Source organism: Neomonachus schauinslandi, chromosome 8, assembly GCF_002201575.2.
Source record: "Neomonachus schauinslandi chromosome 8, ASM220157v2, whole genome shotgun sequence".
In the NCBI taxonomy this organism is placed as follows: domain Eukaryota; kingdom Metazoa; phylum Chordata; class Mammalia; order Carnivora; family Phocidae; genus Neomonachus; species Neomonachus schauinslandi.
In genome coordinates, this window is record NC_058410.1 from 81116909 (window position 1) to 81129681 (window position 12773).

A 12773-nucleotide genomic window follows, 5' to 3' on the forward strand; every position below is an offset into this window, starting at 1 on the left:
CCCTAGCAAGCAGACTTTCAAATAAATAGTTAGTAATAAATGAATCTAAATTATTGTCCTTTCAAAGTAGTCACCAAAGTTACATGGTGCACAAAACTTTAGTTTTCTTTTGGAACTGCCTTCATAGTCAATTTATAAAAACCACATAAAAAAATGTAATACTTCATTGTCACATTTTCTGAATTAAAAAATCAGCTTAATAATACCCAATTTGCCCAATTTTGCTGTAAATCTTTTTAGTTGTTTAAAAACAAATCAGTGACTAAAGGGAATAAATAGTGATTAAGATACTGGCCTTGAGGAAAATTTCAAAATAAGTACAAAAAATGTTATGTATAAAACCAGCAATTATGGAACAAGTATTTTAGTCTTGTACTTTGAATACATCATGGAGATATAATTATACTTTAAAAATACATTAAATTACATTGTCAGACTTCATATACAATTTTCAGGATTCTGAACATAATCCTTAGTAAATAAAGATCCTAAAATAGAACGTTAAGTCCAAATATACACTAATTTTGGGGTAAAACAAAAAAAACTATAGCTAGTTATGGGATAAAAGTATTAAAGATTTATAAAAAGTACAATAGACCAGGGAGCTACAATAGCTACTTTTCCACCCTAAATAAAAACTTCTAAAAATATTCCCATTTTACTTAGCCAGGGAATTAAAAATAAAAGAGGCTGTACTATTATTTGTAAATTCACACTAGTGATCAATACCTATCAGAGTATATAATTAAGTAAACAAAAATCCTAAAGAAATTTTTCCAAAAGAATTTCATATTCTATGTTGTAGAAGTCAAAGCATCTCAATTAAAAACAAAATAGGAGAATGACACGAGAAGAAAATAGCAAGAGTAGCGATAGTAGTGTATTTGTAACAGCAGTTAGCAGATAGTGAGCATCATGTGCCAGGTACTATTCTAAGGACTTTATATCTTTAAGTACTTTAATTCTCAAAATTACCTTATAAAGTATATATTATTATTAGCACTTTATAGATGAGACCGAGGTACAATATGGTTGACTTGCCTATACTCACGTAACTATTAAACAGCAATGCCAGAATCTGAAATCTGGCAAACTGCATCCATACTGATGAGTAATAGAATTTTCATGATTATTGAGCAGCATTATTTGTACAACTGGGCAATTTCCACCCTGACAGAATTTTGAAGATTCATGAGGATATGAGTTGTAAAGATGAGAATTTGCCTAAGAGATAGTAGTAGTACTAGCACTTATAAAGGAGGTAGGTTTTCAGCTAATTATACTAAACTTAAAACTCATGTTTTTATATTCCATATATTTTCACACTAAAAAGCATATAATGGAGTCTTATCTTTAAGTCAAATAATCGGTTTTTTAATCTCTAATTTTCTAACTCTTCGTTTTGGAAAAATAAAGATATCAACTTTAAAATGCAACAGAGGCAATGAATCTGAAGCAAAATATGATACTAGTACAGTAAACTCCAAAAAGTATTTTTAAAACACTGGCTAACACAAATAGTATATATTCTTCAATACTAACGATTATCAATACAGAAAATAATTATTTGACAGAGAACGGGCACAAAATCTGAAAATACAGATAATTTGGATTTTGTTAGTTTGAACCTGCTTGATTACCTATTCTGGGGTATGCTACAAATACAGGTTTATTTAGTAATAACTGACATGAATCATCTGAGACAACCAATCATACTTGTGCATGGATTGGTGAAAGTGCTGCATTAAATGCACTGTATTCTTTGCCATTTGACACAGTGCACTAAACTACGCCTTGCTAAATGAGGAACAAACACCACTGAATATATCATATAATATCCATGACTATCATGTATTATAATGCAACGTTAATAAACTATTCTGTATACGGGCCAACATTTCCAGACCTTATGGCCACAACATATTGAATATGTGCTACATGTTTCCCTATATAAACAGGGAAAACTGATTTTTCTTTTAAAATATGTATGAATAGGGACGCCTGGGTGGCTCAGTTGTTGAGCATCTCCCTTCGGCTCAGGTCATGATCCCAGGGTGCTGGGATCGAGCCCCACATCGGGCTCTCTGCTCAGCCTGCTTCTCCCTCTCCCACTCCCCCTGCCTGTGTTCCCTCTCTCGCTACGTCTCTCTCCGTCAAATAAATAAATAAAATCTTTAAAAATAAATAAGATATGTATGAATAAACTACAGAAATAAAAGCATATCTTAAAATTTAATACAAGAATATAAGAATTTCAGGATGAAAGTCGTTATTACTTTGATAAAATTTTTGAAAACTTTCCAGCCATAAACTATGTTGTATTCTTTAAAATTTAGTTTTTTAAAAAATTGCTAGGTGATCAAAAATCAAATTTTATGTTGATTTCTTGGTTTGAGGGTTCCATCACTCTACAGATACAAAAATTTCACAGTCCAAACAGCTCAAGCCTAGGTTTTCTCAGTGGGTATTTCTTTCTCACTTCAAACCAAGCAGAAGCACAGAAACTTCCCTGTCATCTCTTATCTACAGGTGGGGATTTTTTTGCTTGTAAGGGTTTTCGTTTTGTGTAGAAGTTTAAAAAAAAACAACATAAAAAACAAACAAAAAACCCCTCACCTCATGGACCCAACACTTTATAAGCTGCATAAAACAATTGGAAAGTTTTTTTTCCTTTTGTGAAGAATTGTTTAAATAACCTCAAAATGCTCTGCTTATTAAGGGTTAGATAAGACTCAGCCCTGGAAGTTTTTTTAAAATAAGCTTAATTTTGTAATAATTTTAGATTTGCAGAAGAGTTGAAAAGACAATTCAGAATAATATCCCTCACCTAGTTTCTCCTAATGTTAGCACCTTCATCAGTATCATATATTGTCAAAAAAGAAACAAACATTGGTACACTACTATTAAGTAAATGCCAAACTTTATTTGAATTTCACCAGCTATTCCACTAATATCCTTTTTTTGTTCCAGAATCCAATCCAGGATCCACTGCATTTAGTTGTATTGTCTCTTTAGCCTCCTCCGTCTCCCAGTCTTACATGATCTTTCATGACCTTGGCATTTTAGAAGAGAATCGGCAGTTATTTTGTAGAATGCCCCTAAACCTGAGTCACTCTGATGTTTTTCTCATGATTAGACCAAGGTTATAAATTTGGGGGAAGAGGGGCGCATGGGTGGCTCAGGTTAAGCTTCTGCCTTCGGCTTGGGGTAATGATCTCAGGGCCCTGGGATCAAGCCCTGCAAAGGGCTCCCTGCTCAGCGGGGAGGTCTGCTTCTTCCTCTCCCCTCTGCTTATGGGCACTCACACTCTCTCTCTCTCAAATAAATAAAATCTTAAAAAAAATTGAGGGTTAGGATATTACAGAGTTGAAGTGCCCTTCTCATCACATCATATCAGGAGGTACATAGTATCATTATGATTTCACTGGTGATGTTAACCTTGATCATTTGGCTAACTAGTGTTTACCAGGTTTCTCCACTCTGGAGTTAATATTTTTCCCTTTCTACACTCTATTTGTAAATAAACAAGTCAGTCCAGCCCAGAAACGGGGTGGGGTAGTTAAACTCCACTTCCTTCTTAAGTGTGAATTATCTACACAAATTATTTAGAATTCAATAAACAGCTGTCCATTTCCTTCATTTTATGTAGCTTGTAAAACCCTAGGATAGCTGAGTAAATAAATGATTTATTCAATCATTTTTATTAGTATGACACATGGATAGTCATACTTTAGGTTATAATCCCAATTGTTTTAGTTTTGGTCTTTGGGAATGCTTTCAGTTGGTTCCTGTGTCCCCTTGATGTGACATCATTTTTTTCTTTATTCTGGTAAAAAATATATAATGCAAAATTTACAGAAATACAGAATGCTTCATAATCTACCTGTAATCCTTACACAAGGGCCATGAAAATCTTCTCTGTAATGTTACAATTTTAGTGTATCTGCTTCTGAAGCAAGTACTCTTTTGTTTTTTGAGTACTTGGTTTCTAACACTAAGACACTTCACATTCATTTTGTGTTTTCCCTAACCCAAACCCAGAATCAGTCATTTCTCCATGTTGCTTTTCTTAGAGAGCGGTATTAGAAACCAGGATCTGGGTGCTGGGTTTTTGTTGTCTTGGTTTCTGCTGGATTTTAATGATAGATCATTTTATTAATTTTTCCATTGCTCTAACTGATCTAAAAAATGTGTATTTCTATAAAATAAATGTATTCATATTCAAATGTTAAAATTCATTATTCCAAACTCATGTTAAACTCCTAAATCAGTCTAATTTTCCAAGAGATATATTTAAAATCTTCCACAGCTGTACTCTAACCAAGAACTTCTTGCATTTTAAATATTTTAAGGAAATTTTATGTATTTAGTTGTTATACTTTTACAGACTATGCCCATTACAAAACATGCTCCTTTTTCCTATTTAGTACTAATCCATAATTCCATCTTTTTATTAAAGTTATACTCATGCTTTCTGTTTGCATCTTTTGTGATTCTAAACAACTTTACCTTACAGAATGTTACTTCATGTCTGATTCTTGTAAACAACATAGTATAACTGGGTTTAATCCAACCAATTTGTCTTTTATTAAATATATTCAACCTCATTACAATTACTGTTAACAGCTGACAGACTTCATGTTTTCCTTTCATCTTACTTTACTGTCTGTTGTGTATATTGCTATTATTTCAGTGTCCTTTTTCCCCTATTTTTACTGGTTTGCACAATTATTATTCATTTGTTTTCCTTCCCTAATTTCACAAATAGTTACCTTTCCTCTCTCAACCTTTATTCCAATTATATATTTCTGTTAACACACTACCAAGATTCCACCATTTCTTCAAGATGTTCTATTGCATCCCCAATGAGATGAGGTCTTTAAAATTCTATTACTTCTTGCCTTTCCAATTCTCCTCCCAGAAAAAGGCCTTAAGATTCCTTTTATTTCTGACTTTCTACCTCCCCAACTCCTAGATTTTGCTGAGATAGTTTTGAATATTTAGTCACAGACTATTATTGATTTACCTTTGTGGCACATCGATATTTGGAAAGTGGAACATGCTTAGTCTTAATTGAATGCCACAGACTTAAGGTTTTATTGCACCAAATTATAAATCATATACAAAACACTTTTTTTAAAAACTCTCAAAGATTTATCAGGTATTAACACTTCCCTATCTTAAAATGCCCTGAAAGCTTCTAATGAGTGCACTGATAAAAAATGAAGCTCTTCAGGTCATCTTACAAAGCCTTTAAGATCTAGGACCTAGCTGACCTTGCCAAATCCACCTTGTAACATGTTCTCCTTTGCTCCCCAAACTCCAGCCACTGTGGTCCTTCTTTCTATTCCTTGATCATGCTAAACTCATTCTTGCATTAGTATCTTAGTACCATCTCTTTCCTATCTGGAAGAGCCATCTATGTGATGATGGCATGGCTGACTGTTCATTTAGTCCTTGTTTAAATGTTAGCTTTGTTGTAAAAAGTTTGTCTGAGGGCCTGGGTGGCTCAGTCAGTTAGGCCTCTGCCTTCGGCTCAGGTCATGATCCGGGGTCCCGGGATCAAGCCCCGCGTCAGGCTCCCTGCTCAGCGTGGGGGCCTGCTTCTCCCTCTGCATGCACTCTCTCTCAATCAAATAGATACATAAAATCTTTTTTCTTATTTGACAGAGAAAGAGAGAGAGAGAGCATGCACAAGCAGGGGGAGAGGCAGGCAGAGGGAGAAGGAGAAGCCAACTCCCCCCACCACCCCCAAGCAGGGATCCCAACGTGGGGCTCGATCCCACGACCCTGAGATCATGACCTGAGCTGAAGGCAGGCACTTAACCGACTGAACCACCCAGGCGCCCCGATAAATAAAATCTTTAAAAAAAATAAATTAAAAAAAAGTTTCTCTGAAAATGCAATCTAAAGAAACCATACTGTCACTCTTTAACATCACCCAATTATGCTTCTTTACATAGATACTATTTCAGAGTGTCTGGGTGGCTCAGTCAGTTAAGCATCTGTCTTTGGCTCAGGTCATGATCCCAGAGTCCTGGGATCGAGTCCCTTATCGGGCTCCCTGCTCAGCAGGGAGTCTGCTTCTCCCTCTCCCTCTGCCTCTCTCCCATGCTCATGCTTGCTCACTCACTCACTCACTCTCAAATAAATAAAATCTTTTTTTTTTTAAAAAAGAACTTATTAGTCCATGTTTTACTTGTTCATTATCAGTCTTTGCCCATCAAAATGTAAACCACAGGAGTGCAGGGATCTTGTCTATTGTGTTCATCACTGTGTCCTTATGCCTAGAACATAGCAAGCACTTGAAAAATACTTAGAATAAATGTGTGTATCTAAAAGGCAGTATGCAATCGGAAGTGCATTTCTCAGGTCAAATAATTGTACAAACATTGCTGTACAAAGACGGTATTGTTGGCAAAAACTGAACCACTACTGGCTACCATGCAGAAACTTAAAATACTAATTTTTCAGTCAAGGTACAAATATCATAATTCAGTCATTTAAAGACACTACAAACTTGTTTATATTTATTGACTGGACATCTTGGTTGGAAATGGGATATACTGGGACTCTCTAGTCTGTTTACTCTCTTTCTTCCTAGTCTTTTTCTAGGGTTTCCATATTAAATGACTGTTTCCTTTACACTATGTTTTATGTGGCAAGACAAGTCATTCTTCTCTTCCTCTATTCTTCTTTAAAAAAAAAAAAAGTCTATTGCTGTTCTCAAGTATGGCTGTACTCTGCTAAATAAACTAGCAAATGTCAAATTTCTTAAAATAACAACAAAGTCACTGAGATTTTGACTAAAATTCCATTAAATTTACTTTAAGGAGCAATGTTAACAACCAACCAGAAATATAATATAGGCCTGAGAGTAAGACTTAGATACATTTAGAAAAGTTTATAAATTATTAACTTTATTGCTGGATATTCAAGTTGCTGCTTTGAATAAAATTTTGGTCTCTCATTATACACTCCAAATGATTAGAGGTGAATGAAGGAAACAATTATTAATACTATTTGTCTTGTAGCCTATCATCCTGCTGCTCAACTTTATTATTTCTAAGGTTTTAGATGACTCATAATTCCAAAAAAGACAGTATCATCTGAATATAATTTTATTTTCAGATTATCTTCAGACAGCAATTTATAATACTATTATAAATAGGTACCACCTCTCTGTAAAACAATTTAGCAGTACTTACGAAGAGCATTAAAAACATTTGTGACCTAGTCCAAACAATCCTTTACCAGAGCTTATTTTAAGAGATTCATTTAGAAATTTATACACAAAGTTGTTCATGAATGTATCACATATAATAATGAGCTAATGGGTAAATAAATTATGTATATCTGCAAGACAACCTATTATGCATTCATTAAAAATCATTCTTAGAAGTCAACTTAATGACAGTGTAAAATGTTATGACGCAATGTTAAGTGAAAATGCAGAATATGCAGCTGTATTTTTATGATTCCACATGTGTTGGGTATATTAAAAAGTACAGAAAAAATATTGGAAAAAAATGCACTGGGATCCTAATACTGTAATTTTCTATTTTGAGAACTTTTAGAAAATTATAAAATCTCTATACTTGTCTTTTCAAACACATCCTTTATATAAACATTCCTAGTATTTCATTATGTTCTTGCATTGCATTCTATTCATCTTTGTACTCTGTTGTTTTCAAAATTCTCTATAATAGACACATACTTTTCTAAATTTTTAAAAAATTTTAAATTTGAAAATCACTGTGTGCTTCAGTTTCATAATGGGTCAATGGATTCTTTATCTATGGAGGAAAAAAAGAACAGTTTTAATACCAGGTTAAATATTCTAGGTTGCTGGTTCTACCAGATACACTGTGTTTCACAACCAATCTGTTCATGAGTCAGAAAAGAACTTGAGTCATTCAAATTGTCAAAGTCACCTACAACAACAACAACAAAAAATGGCAGCAATTTTTTGAAGTTTGCAAGCTCTAGATCTTAATATTGCTATTTATTATTTATTCCAGTTTGGTTTTAAACTCCATTGTGCCCAGTGTACAAACAGGAAAAAACCTGGAAAAGATTAACCTTCCACAACTACCTAGTTTTTATTAGATAAACATTCTCTTGTAAGTAATTCATTTAGTTCAGAAATATATAGTCTCTCATGTGCTGAGGGATAAAGATAAAGGATCTTTTACTTCTCCATTAAGATGAGAAAAAAGATGTAACTTATGTTCACAAGAAGGGGACAAAAAGGCTCATATGAAAAGAATTCACAAGTAAAATGTACTGATGCAAAAGTTCTTCTCACCTTATCCATCTCCAACAAAGATAAACACAAAATAATTTTATATAAGGATCCAAAGGATTAATGGGCTAAATTCAACCTAAAGATAACTATACTGCTGAATAACGCACTCAGGTATATTCATTACAAGGTATTTTATAAACAGTTGCTGCTTCATATCTAGTCCCTGGCAGTAATCTTAGTACAAAAGGCTGAAAGAATTTCAAGATCTATTACTATTACAGAAATTTCAAATTTTACAGTATGTAAGTTCAGTTTTAAATAATTATCTCACTTGTTCCTCACAAATCTCCTTTACAACTGGGAAAATATTATCATTCCCATTTACAGTAAATTATGTGCCTACTGGTACTGCTGATTACTCAATTCCACATCTTCTGACTTCTATTCCAGTATTATTCCAATAAGAATGTAAGCTCCAAGAGGGTAGGGATTTCTGTCTGCTCCTAGAGTAGTGCCTGGCACATAAAGTCATGAAATATTTGCTGAATTTATCAATGAACAAATTTCCACTAGAGAAATATGCATAAGCCAACAGTGCAGAAAGTCAGTATAAACCCTCCAAGGCTATTGTGAAAAACTGAATAATCTAAGACCTTTAACATTAATCTGAGAATATTAAAAGTACTTACATTTTATCTGGTATAGTATACAGGGAAAGTATTTAATAAAACAAGAAGCTGTTTTGTGCATGACTGCATGAAGAGTTATTTAATGTACATTCTTCAGCAATTTTATTTTTTAAAGATTTTATTTATTTGACAGAGAGAGAGAGAGAGAGAGAGAGCGAGAGAGGGAACACAAGGAGAGGGAGAGGCAGGCTTCCCGCAGAGCAGGGAGCCCGATGCGGAGTTCGAACCCAGGACCCTGAGCCGAAGGCAGACAGATGCTTAACGAATGAGCCACCCAGGCGCCCCAGCAATTTTATTTTAAAAATCTTATTAACGGTTTTCAAAAAAACATGTAATCACTTATGAGTTAAAAATTTTAAAGATAAAATGACTCATCTATATCTGACAGAAAATAATGCTTTACTCAAAGAGAAAAACAGACACAATGGGAAAATACTTTTTCTTTCCCAGGAGATAGTAAAGTACCTGCACAACCCATTTTCAGAATTATAAAATATGCCTAAAAAATTTGCTGACAGGATCATCTTTATATTTCCAAACCTTAAGGAACCTTAAGGAAGATGGAATATACAGCATTTTATAAAATATTACAAGTTGTCCTCTTTGATTTTTCTACACCTTTAAAAAAATTATAGAGTTAAAATTATATAATTAAACAAAATTATAATATGTCCCTTCTTTTGACCTTCACCAATTACATGTAAGTATTGGTGTAATACAAGGGCTGTTAACCTGTTTTTTGTGGGGAGGTTCATAAAAGGCTTTTGAGATTCTCATAAAAGAAAAAAGATGTATATGCACAAAAAATTCTATATAATACACTGAGTAGCTATTCTTACAAACATGTGCTTTAAAACAATTACAATCATTTCACTACTCAAAGAAATGTGCATTCTTAAAAAATTATTTACATCATTCAACACTTCTGCTAAAGGACGTGTCTACCAATGTTATTACAAAGGGAACAAACAGTGATCATAAATTCCATTTTGGGTCAGAATAGGAATACATTGATTTTTAGAATTTTAACTCCAAGCTTAAAGTATTCTAATTCCATTTTCCCCTTCAACTCTATCTACTAAAGTATAAAAACAAAAGTATTATCAGTAAAATATAACAAGAAAGATTTTAATGCTATTAGCTGAAAACAACTTTACTACTAAGGCATTAAAATATTCTACTTTTAAAAGGAAAGCAGTCACGTCAGCATAAATATATAACCATTTTGAGAATTATGGTAAAATAGTCCCCATAAGTCAAATATCATGTTCTGCCATTAATGTTTCCTTTCATTAAAATAATTAATAAGCTTTATGATGAACTCTAATTCAATGGATATTTTTCAAAGCATAAAAATAATCTTGATCTCTTACTGTTATATCCATGCTCTAATTTCATCAATATTAAGCTTACCTTTCCTTTTGGTCCAGACTGCTTAAAACATGAAAAAGAAAAAAAATGTAAGAGGCAAGACCTCATTTTTGGTATATCATTGTAGTTTTAGTAACTGTGGTCAATAAGGCAAAACTCTAAGGTGATTAATTCGTTTTAAACACAATATATATATTATATACTAAGTTTTGAACCTTGTCAGATATGTAAACTGTTTTTCAATTTTTAATACAGAAACAATTTATATCTAAACATATTTAAGAAAAAAGGATGTACAAAGAGATGAAAGATTCTTGAAAGAGCTTTATTTAATCATCAACCATTTGAGGATATGTTATTTTAGAGTAGTTATGTAAATAGTCTTCAAAGAAGAATTTCCTGAAAGTCATAAAATTTTTAGTGGTTCCAATTCTGTTACCAGGTGTGATAATTAAGGTTGAAACTTTTGCATTTACGCCATAGATTAAATACAGCAGCATATGGTTTTGGACACAAGGAAAGGCCTGGGATTTAAAATCATGGCCTCCAATAAGAAATCCAATGTGTAACAGGTCCATCCTTCTCCACAGCTCATGGAAAATCTAAAAAGTTATCAGTATCAATTACTCAAGAGTAAAATTACAAAAATCTTCAATTTAGAGTAAGATTCATATCCAAGAATTCTTATTATAAAATGAACAAAATAGTCAGAACTAATTGTAAAAAAAAAAAAACATAGTGTACAAATTCCGAGTCCCCATATTAACTCTCATATTCCTATAGCGTGGAACAAACAAGTAAAGTATCAATCCTAGCAAATTAAAAAAAAAAAAAAAAAAGAGGTTATGTGGTTTTACATAAGCAACACTGAAAAGAAACTCTTACTTTAAAAATTTTCCAACAGTAAAGAATTATAAGCTTACATGAATAACATATTTGAAATTTTACCTCTACTATTAAAAAAACAGGATAATCTATAAAATAAATTTATGTTGGATAAATGACAAAAAAATGAGGGAATATTACCACCCTATTAAATAAAACAAAATATAAACATGAAAGTTTAAATACAGTCCAACTTATCTTATATATTTATTTCTACTAGAGCTCTGCTTCCAGGAAAAGTAAAATGAAAACCAAAAGTTAGGCATTAATACCTCATACAGCCATTTCTAGCTCTACACTGTTGTCCCCAAGAAGTGAGAAGAGTTTAGTAGTCTCTTGTTTTTGTGTTTTTAAACTCACCTGTATAGAGTAAAGGAAAGAGGTAGAAGACAGAGTAGCAGTAGAAGAAACAGGTTTGGTTCTTTCCAATAAACCAAGGGTGTTAGGAAGAAAACAAAAAACACAAAACAAAAAAAAATACATACGCCCATGCTCATTTCTCTTATCCTTTTAGAAACTGCATTTATTATGACAGGATATCTAATTTATAAGTCACTGTGCTTCTATAAGATTCTTCAATGTGTATATTATCAAGCCCTGACCTAGAGGAGCATACATATTAAAAAAAAAAAAAAAAGCTTTTAAAAAAATGGAGAGGGAAGCCATTATTAGTAATTAGGACTTTGTAAAAATGTCAACTTACATTCTTGTTGGACTATTTCATTCTTGTACTAGTGCTGTACTAGTGTTCTTAAAATTTTTTTAAAAAGGAAGGAAAAAAGAGAGATTGATTGATTCTGGTATCCATGACCTGATTTAAGACTTCAAAAATTCTTTCAAAGTGGTGCTTTTCATTAATAATTAAATCTTGCTTATTCCAGGAGCCCATTTTCCCATTTATGGATTATATATGCTTTTGTAGACATTCATTTTCCCCTACGGTCCTTACAAGTCTTTTCACCTATCCTTAATAAAAAACAAAAACAAAAAAAGGTGAAAATGTAAATAAACATAAACCAGTAAATGTGCTCTTTTAGCAAGTCTCATTGAAGTTAGGGGTGGAGATGATATAGAGTTATATAGATTTTTTAATTTCTACATTTCATTTTTCCATACTAAGACTAGCCTCCTCCATCACTATTAGTACGTAAACAACCTATCTTTTAAATATGACTTATATTAACATTTGTAGTAGCAGTAAGAAAATAGATTGAAATCTTAATGTTCTCCCAAATAGTAGCTAATCTAATCAGATACTTTAATAATCTTCACTTATTCCCTTCAGATTAAAAAAGTGTGATGTACTTATTCCCATATCTTAATAAAGAACTACAAATTATTCAAAATGCAGGTGTGATTTATTTTTAAAAGAGAAGTTATACCACTCTCTCCAAGACGAGTGTGTGAATTACCAACTTGTGGCATTTCCTTTAATTTCAAATTAAGAGTTGAGTTGTAGAAGCCAGTAAAAACTACAGTGCTCACCTCATCTGAACCCTGGCAACTGTGCCAAAACTACACTAATTAAAACCAAAGCCTTAAAAAAAAGAAAAAATAAAATAAAACCAAAAGTTTGGTAG

General features: G+C 32.6%; 1 protein-coding gene and 1 non-coding gene across 2 annotated transcripts in view; both read right to left on the reverse strand.

Annotated features, from left to right (window-relative positions):
- SENP6 (SUMO specific peptidase 6) overlaps nt 1-12773 on the reverse strand; it is a 115490-nt gene that overhangs the window by 62799 nt on the left and 39918 nt on the right. The window contains exon 6 of the mRNA XM_021693054.2: nt 10351-10371. Within this exon, the coding sequence (XP_021548729.1) occupies nt 10351-10371 (21 nt within the window). The remainder of the gene's footprint in view (nt 1-10350; nt 10372-12773) is intronic.
- LOC123325606 lies at nt 3857-3958 on the reverse strand. The gene has a single exon (XR_006540541.1). It is a non-coding gene; the product is annotated as a U6 spliceosomal RNA (small nuclear RNA).